The following is an 8,946-nucleotide window of genomic DNA, read 5'->3' on the forward strand; positions in this document are numbered from 1 at the left end:
CTAAAAACCTTATCTTAGTGAAGGAGAGCTTGACATGTGGAAGTCTAACTCTTAGGAAAACTCTCCACTCCTAGAGTGTCATGTGAAAAGTCACTTTGGTAAAAATTCCCCACTAGAAAAATGATACATGACCACTATCTTTATAAGAAAACTCTCCATTAAGAGTTTGCCATGTGGAAAGCCACTTTAGCAAACCTTTCCCACTAGAAAAATGACACATGACCATTATCTTTGAAAGAAAACTCTCCACAGCATATCATGTGAAAAGCCACTTTAGCAAAACTTCCCCACTAGAAAAATGACACATGACCACTACCTTTGTAAGAAAACTCTCCACTAAGAGCTTGCCATATAAAAAGCCACTCTAGCAAAAGTTTCCTACTTGGACAATGACATATGATCACTATCTTTGTAAGAAAACTCTTCACTAAGAGCTTACCGTGTGGCCACCATGTCTCATGTGAGACACCCTCCACAAAGTTAGGGTTACCAAACTAATCACCCAAGATTAACTTAAGCTAGGCATAAATACTATATACAACTTAGGCAAGATTGTTCAAAAACCCTACACTACTAGGTCCTTAATATAAGGCTTAAAAATAAATCCTACATTACTTGACCCTTAATACAAGGTCTAAATACTCTTAATCTATTAGAGGTGACCTATGATGGTCTAAGAGAAAAAGCTTAGCTTCACCTTACATTGATAACTCTAGTTTTTCTTGAATGTGCTTGAATCATAGCTAAGTGGTATAACATCATGTAGAGAATGTTCATCCCTTCTTTTCTTGAGATAGGATATTGTAAAGTTGTGTTTATATCAAATATCTCTTAATGAATTACCTTAAACCACTTCATGCAAACAATTTTTCTCAAAAAAGTGACATGTTAATTCTATGAAGAATATTATCATTGTTAGGTCTTATGCTTTACTTTAATTTAAAAAAAAAAAAAAAAAAAAAAAAAAAAAAAAAAAAAAAAACCTATCTGACCTATTCTTATAAGTTATCTAATGTATTAGATAGTTGTGTAAAAAGGAAATAAATATTAATTTTGCATTAAAAACATTTAATGTATCTTCAAGCTTCAACTTGAACTATGACAAAATCTTAATTATACAAAAGGAACTAGAACAACTATTTTCTTTTCACTCATTATACATTATTTGTAGGAAAAAAAATTCAAAATAATAAAATAATAAAAAATCTTAACACTATTGTAATCTAAAAAAATCCTCCAATTTTCAAGAATAAAATTCCCAAAAAATAAAATGTAAACATTTACTATTATTCCTTTTTTTCTAAATAACTACTTAAAGTAATTACCAAAGAAAAGTACGACAACTCTATGATAAAATGTTGACGAGGTATGTTGTACATGAAGATGAAAACGTTCTATTAATATTGTCACTTGTTTTAAATTTAAATTAAAATTAAAAAAAAAAAAAAAAAAACTATTTTGTGCGAAAAGTTAAAGAAACAGATTTTAAAGAGGGGAAATACGTGGAGGCTTATGCAAACTAGTTACACACAAACTAACTTTAACTTATATAGAGAAATATTATATATATATATATATATATATATATATATATATATATATATATATATATATATATATTTGCTTCTCCTAAAAAATATATATTAGAAAGAAATTTATCCAAATGGATAAAATACAAGCATGGTGACACACACGCATCATATAGTGTACCAAAGAGTTGCATGAAATAAGTGATAGAGAGAGCAGTTCATATAACAACTAGTAATCAAAACATAATTTTGTATTGCAACATAAGAATAAGTTGCATACATACAAGCATTGCTCATTGTGTAGTAGCTAATCTCTTTGTAGTATCTTGTAAAACATGGATACAAGGGGGGTAAGGAACACCCTTTTGGTGCATGCACCTAAACTCGTTCGTTATTTCTGATAAAGAAACAGAAACCAGAAGAACAAAAAAGAAGACAGAAACTGAGGTTTAACCAGTGTTTTGCAGGCCAGCAGCAATACCCTTCATGGTAAGAATGAGAGTGTCTTCCAAACCAGGAGCATACTCACTTGTTGGGTTAAGTGTTATGAGTTCATCAGCAGGTTTACTTATTTCTATAGACTCTTTGGAGATGTGAGGACGCAGCTTCACGTTATAGTTTGGATCACGAATGCGTTTCAACGTGTATGCTTGGCACACATTCAGGGTGGTGATGTAAGAATCACGCAGCCGAAGTCTTTGCTTCAAATGTGGATCTCCTTCAAGAAGATCCCTGTGGCCAGCCACCTGCCAATACACAAAATGGAACATCAGCTTCTCGAATGATAACTATTCACAGTTTCTCATTCATAGGACTCTATTGCATACTTTTTTACCCTACACAATACTGTAAGGACAACTTGTATACAGGTTCAGAGGTTGTCTGCATGTTGGTCTTGTTAGAATTTGACAAGGTTGTTACTATCAGATAGCATGTTAGAAGATTAGAAGATAGATAGCAACTTTCGGGATTCATTTGTATTAGTTGTTTCTGTTGTGATTATGAAATATTCTCTTCTGATAATGTATAAAACCTTTTTTCTCCAGTTTTATCTTACAAGCTGGTTTTAGAAGGATGAATTAAATTTAAACTTACTTTCTAATATGGTATCATACATCGATTAGAGGGATAAGATCAATTTCTAGTATATATAAATGGAATACTCCTCACCTTACAAGTTAATTTTGTAAAAATGGATTAAGCTTAAACTCAGTTCCTATTAAGATAATTACAAGAGATGGTTTTGTGAGGATGAATTAAGGTTAGATAAACTTCCTAATAAGGTAAATAAAAGAGAGGGTTTCACGCATAATTTAAACTAAGTTCAAGGTTTGTGAATGTAGTTTCTCCTGATATAAAATATTACATGGTAAAAGTAGCATTACCTGAAGGAGGAGTGCCTTGGTTTCTTCATACTTGGTCCTTAACTGCTCCCCAAATGCCCACAAGTCCTCTGAAACAAGGAGCCTGTCATACAGAGCAGCAATCCCTGGGTTTCCTTTGGCAAACACCATTTCCACTAAATCAAGAGTGACCCTAAAGAAAGGCCATTGATTGTACATCTCCTGAAGCACATGAATATTCCTGACATCCTTGTCAATAACATGTTTGAATGCTGCCCCAAAACCTAGCCACACTGGAAGATGGAACCTTGTCTGGGTCCAGGCAAAGATCCAAGGTATAGCACGCAGTGTCTCAATGCCTCCACTCGGCCTCCTCTTTGCCGGTCGACTTCCTATGTTCATCCTTCCATACTCCAACTCGGGTGTAGCCTGCATTCCACAAGGTTCAAAATGATTGTTAAATTCAAATGTCAGTTTACCTTCAACAACAAAGGCTTTTTCCACTGTGTAGAATCAGTTACACTGATCAAATGATGCCATAATGTTCAATTGTAAATCATGTCTATAGAGAAATCATCTCAATGTATGGATCAAGTTCATTTCCTAGAGAGAAAATTGAAAGAAAAATTACCAGTTTAGTATTTTTATCAGTCCCTGAAAATGTGACTGATTTTGGTTTCAATTTCTGGAAGAAAATATTGTTAGTTCTGGTCATAAGAATTTTGAAGTTTTATGAATAGTCCCTATTATTATTTTATCATTGACATGATATGCTTCTAACCACAATACCGAACATGTTCTGCAAAAACAAATTTCTAACATGACATGTCTGACATGCTTCTAAATGTGTTTAAATTATGAGGACCAAAATCAACAAAAACATTGTACTGTCCATTGGGGTTACATTAGAGGACACAATTTTAAGTTTACATGTTCTAAACATGATTCTCTTGAAATGGTCATTAACATGACATGTCTAAAAGCATCTTTCTAAACATGATACATATGACATGACATGCCTAAATGTATGAGTATAAAAGTCAACAAAAACATTTTACACATTACATTTGCAAGAACCAAGAAATATGTTTAGGTTAAATAACATACCAGGCGGAAATACTCAACAAACCGGGGCTCTTTGAACACGATGGACCGGTATTCCTCAGTGGCAATGACAGCCATCTGATCCATCAAAGCCCTCCATTCTGGTTTAGGTGAGATTGGAGGGTGCATTCCATGTTCTAGAGTGGCAGCAGTGAACCTCTGAAGTGTTCTGAAGCATAAATGCTGCTCCCCAAAGGATTGCTCAATAACTTCACCTTGCACAGTGACACGCAGTGATCCATGAATTGTATCCGGAGGCTGAGACAAAATAGCAAGATGAGTTGGACCACCTCCTCTTCCAACAGTCCCTCCTCGACCGTGGAACATAGTTAGCTTCACACCATACTCCTTAGCCACCTTTATAAGATCCTCTTGAGCCTTATACAGCTGCCAAGCTGCAGAAAACCTTCCAGCATCCTTGCCTGAATCAGAATACCCTATCATCACTTCTTGCTTCCCATTGATCCTGTTTATGTACCAGTCTATGGAGAACAACCGCGCCAATGCAGCTGGCGCTGCTTCTAAATCGTCCAACTTCTCAAACAATGGCACAACTCTCAAAGGGTGTTTGACATGGCACTCACGCTGCAGAAGCTCAACTGCAAGCACATCAGATGGTGCAGTTGCCATTGAGATGATGTATGCTCCAAAATTGTCTGGAGGAAGCTCTGATATCACATGGAATGTGTCCAAAACATCTCTGATTTCTTCAGTTTTGGGAAGGTCAGGGCCAAATAGAGGCCGCTTGCCACTCAATTCAGATAAAAGCCATTGCTGCCGTTTTTCCTCTGACCATTCCTGGTATGAACCTATTTCCAAGTGTTTGGTGATGGCGTCTAAGACATCAGTGTGGCGGTCAGATTCTTGCCTTATGTCAAGCCTCACAAGGGATAGTCCAAAAGTAGAGACTTGCCTCAAGAAATCTAGCAGGCTTCCATCAGCGATTGCACGATCGCCACAAGCACAGAGTGACCTGTAACATAGTTCAAGGGGTTCCAAGAACTACACAACATTTTAACTTTGGTTAGTCTATAAGAGAAACTTATCTCTCACAAAATGATATATATCACGTCTGATTTGGTTTAAGTATCTTTTCATTGTCTCCAAACATACTGGTTTTTTGTTGAAATCCTTGTTTTCCTCTTTTACGATTCTTATAATGTTTATATTGTATAAAACGTTGATGATAATTCAACAGCATTAACAAAAACCAATGAAAACAAAACTGTATTAAAAACTATGCTGATCTTGGAGATTTTCACAAACCTAGGAATACATACCTCCTCAACATTGGTGAAAGTTTCTTCCTCTGGAATGTCAGAGTAGCCATGAGCTAGCAAATGGCGAGAGCGCTCCCGAGTCTGGTAAAGCCTATTCCTTACTTCACCCAGTAACACACGATATGGTTCATTTGGAGGAATGGCTTTCCAAAATTCTGTAATGAATTAAACAAAACACATAAAAAAAGTGAACAAAAATGAACCAAATTTAGAGTTCAAAAACTTATTCACTGGGTTTAAAGGATTCTAGTGAACACCTATGTAGTGTTTTGCAACTGCATTTTTCTTGGAAGACCTGTTAAGTTCATCTGCACGGGCCTGTAGCTCATCGTTGCAGCGCCACATTGACAGCTACAGAAACAACATAGAAATCAGTGCTAATGTGATAAACCAACATCAATGATTTTATCAAAGGATTTGTGAAACTATCAATTACTTCAAACATAAGATCCTCTATCTGGGAATAGTACAAGGTAGCAGCCATCATTCTAGCCAATAAGCAAACATCTCTGGTCACTTCAGGAGTTACTCTTGGATTGCCTGCATCATATTATTGAACATGGTTACAAACTAATAGAAGTAAACTAACCAGCAAACAATAGATTGGCAGTATCCAAAATTTCAAGCTTCACAAACCCCTTGTTTTCTTTGATCAAATACTTATTTACTTTTGAAATCATACAAGATTTTATTGCAGCATTTTGATAAGTAAAGCACTGAAACTTTGCTTTTTAATCGGTCCAACGATATTGTATGATCCATGCAGCAGATTTCATCTAGTATCTTAAAGCTTCATCATTGTTGTTTGTTGTTTATTAAAAACCATGGAGGGGTTGCCTTGTTAAAATTGTCCTACATATTACTCTGAGAAACATTATTGGCCAAAGAAAAGAACCATACCATCACGATCTCCTCCCATCCAAGAAGAAAATTGAATGAGAGGGGCGTTATAAGGGACACGTTCATTAATCCCTATATTCTTCAAAGCCGTATCAACACGACGAAGAAACGTAGGTACACCCTTCCAGATTGTTTCATGGAAGTAACTCATCCCTGCCCTCATCTCATCTTGTGGGGTAGGAGCGGTCCTTCTGATTTCATCAGTGCGGAATGCAGCTTGAATCTATATGAACACAAGTAAGAAAATATTAGAAACTACCATTGACATGCAACTAGTCTAGTTACATTATAGGAACATAGTTTTTCCCATTATTCTGTGCTTTTGAATGGATCATATAGCTTACAAATTTTCGGTTGTGTGAAATTTCTGATTCAATATTTATAGGTGTAGATGATACCAAGAGAAGCAGTGTACAGATATTGGAAATTGGAATAGTTCGTCTACATTCAGGACAAAAGTTGAAATAGTTGTACAAAGATCTATGGTGGTTTTGTATAATATAAGTCCACATTTTTCCTTAACACCAAATTTAATACATGGATTTTGGTTTTAATAAAACTGAACACAAGAACAACACTAGCAAAGTCCTTTGATGTTGATACTCACCTCCCTCTGTAGAGCCTCATCAAGCTCCTGCTTATCATCAGGAGTGATGTCTTTGGCATACAATTGAGTTAAACAATTTCTTATCCTGTAAGTCAGATGAACACATGAAAACTTAGACTCTTCACTTTTTTCAGTAGATATGTTCACAAGGGAGCAAAAAGGGTAACAGAAATTGATACAAACCTTCCGTGCTTTTGAAGCAGAGATCTACGGACTGATTGAGTAGGATGAGCAGTAAGAACCAGATCAACAGTCTGGTTTTTCAGCTCATCAAAAACTTCCTGAGGAGACTTCTTCAAATCCACCACAAGTTTCTTGAGTGTTTCTTCAATGTCTGATTCAGTTGTGGCACTGTTCTCATCAGCAAAATCACCTTTCTTCAACTTGTTCCTTCTGCGATGAGCGATTTGAACCTCTTCAGCTAAGTTGGCCAAGTTAAGCATGTGGGAAAACGACTTGGCAACAACAATGGAATCTCCAGCATCCAAACTAGTTATCAGATTTCCAAGTTCCTCCAGTTTCTTTGGGTCATGCTTTCCTTCATACTCAGCAGAAAGTTCATACACCTCTTGAACCTGTGCATGAACAAATTAAGCATCACTGTGAAACAGTTTTGCAGTTCATAATTTCAAAGAGAATAATACAAAGACATATATAAACTGAAATATATATATACTTTTAAGCATCAACTTCACAAAAAGAAAATTATTATATCAGTAAAAACTCGAGGGGTAAGATCTCCTACAGTGATTAAGCCATAACATCCATTCGGAGGCAACAAGATACACAAGGGTCAGATTTTGTTTTCTCCTTATAAAACTCTACACAATTAGTCAAAACATTTCCAATAAACAAAGGTTTGAATTTGAAATCAATCAAACCCAGATCTTCTGACTCAAGTTTTAGTCTTATCAATTAAAATACTTTAGACTTGTGTGTATGATTCACAAAACTGAAATCAAAGAGTCAACTGCCAAATTTGAAGGAAGCAATTGGAATTTAAAGCAAAAACTAAAAGTCAACACTAGGATAACCAAAAAGTAATCCCTCAAGATTCCATTACACAAAAGGCACAACTTCTGCATACAAGAACAAACCAATTGTTCTGTTTCGTTAACAGTTCCCCAACCAATAGACGCAATCCAGTACCCAAAATCCTTTAACACATGTAAAGTTTCATGCTTTTTTCCACAGCAAACCAATCACGTGAAGTTTCAGAACAAAATTAAGAAACATGGTACTAAAGGGTGGGTCAGCAGGAATCAAACCCAGAGGTTTAGTTAGTGAAAACTGAAAATCTCACCGTTTCCTTCAGATCCTCCCCATGTAAATCCTGAAGAATATCAAGGAACCGATCCAAGAGCAAAGCATCATACTCAACCAGTTTATCATCCTCACTGACTTTGGCAGGAACCAAAAGCCGAAGCTGAGCATCAATGGATGCCATCTTTTCTAAGTTCCTGTTCGCCATTGCAGCCTATTTACCCCCCCACCTGCAAACATTAAAAGGGTCACACCTAAAGATCCAAAAAAACAAAACTTGAACATAGGAAAATCAAACCAACATCCCCAATGAAAACTTAGTGACGAAAGTAGGTAAGGCAAAACGAGTACAAACAAACACAGCATGCACAGCTAAAAAGAAAACAAATGTCACTTTTTTGTGACAGCCATGATGGATCAAACAATGATTAGGATCTAATGCAGTACCAGTGTTGAGGGCCAATTGGATAAGAGGAAGAAGCAGATGATGATGCTGACGTCAACCAGAGAAAAACCAAAGAGAGAGAAGTGAGAGAATCACAGATCCAAAACGGTGCAGAGTGTGTCCTTTATATAGACAAAAAAGAGATGAATATCCAATGCAAAAAATAAAGAAGAAAAGTTTGTGAAAAACACTATTTTTCTTTTCTCTCTCTATCACTAACTTTGGAAGACTAGACTAGAAGTAAAGTCCTAGAACAAAACCTTCTCCAACTTGTTTCATTTCCGACAGTGACTTTATCACTGTGCGGTGTTGTAGGAACAAATAATTTCCAAAGAGATCAAAAGAAGAAGAAGAAGAATATGCCTTCTAAGTTTCAAAGATTCTCTATTTCAGAGTAGTTCGTTGGTAGTTTTTTTTAACTATTCTGTTCACACAACGTTAACATCAATAAGGTCCACCCTGCAGTACATTGGTC

General features: G+C 35.9%; 1 protein-coding gene across 3 annotated transcripts; it reads right to left on the reverse strand.

Annotated features, from left to right (window-relative positions):
- Window positions 1-1,752: 1,752 nt before the first annotated feature.
- On the reverse strand, window positions 1,753-8,735 carry LOC106756025 (phosphoenolpyruvate carboxylase, housekeeping isozyme). Of its 3 annotated transcripts, none has more exons than XM_014638263.2 (11): window positions 8,474-8,735; window positions 8,067-8,256; window positions 6,947-7,338; window positions 6,764-6,848; window positions 6,157-6,379; window positions 5,693-5,796; window positions 5,514-5,607; window positions 5,257-5,411; window positions 3,980-4,978; window positions 2,915-3,301; window positions 1,979-2,275 (listed from the first exon to the last, which is right to left on the reverse strand). In XM_014638263.2, exons 2-11 carry the CDS (start codon window positions 8,232-8,234, stop codon window positions 1,979-1,981), a joined length of 2,904 nt encoding a protein of 967 aa, XP_014493749.1. In that variant the 5' UTR covers window positions 8,235-8,256; window positions 8,474-8,735. The 3 variants fall into 3 exon arrangements, with proteins under 3 accessions (XP_022634430.1, XP_014493749.1, XP_014493750.1); XM_014638264.2 differs by having other exon boundaries at window positions 8,067-8,253; window positions 8,472-8,735; XM_022778709.1 differs by lacking the exon at window positions 8,474-8,735 and having other exon boundaries at window positions 1,753-2,275; window positions 8,067-8,234.
- Window positions 8,736-8,946: the final 211 nt, after the last annotated feature.

The sequence above is a fragment of the Vigna radiata genome, chromosome 2 (assembly GCF_000741045.1).
Source record: "Vigna radiata var. radiata cultivar VC1973A chromosome 2, Vradiata_ver6, whole genome shotgun sequence".
NCBI lineage: Eukaryota > Viridiplantae > Streptophyta > Magnoliopsida > Fabales > Fabaceae > Vigna > Vigna radiata.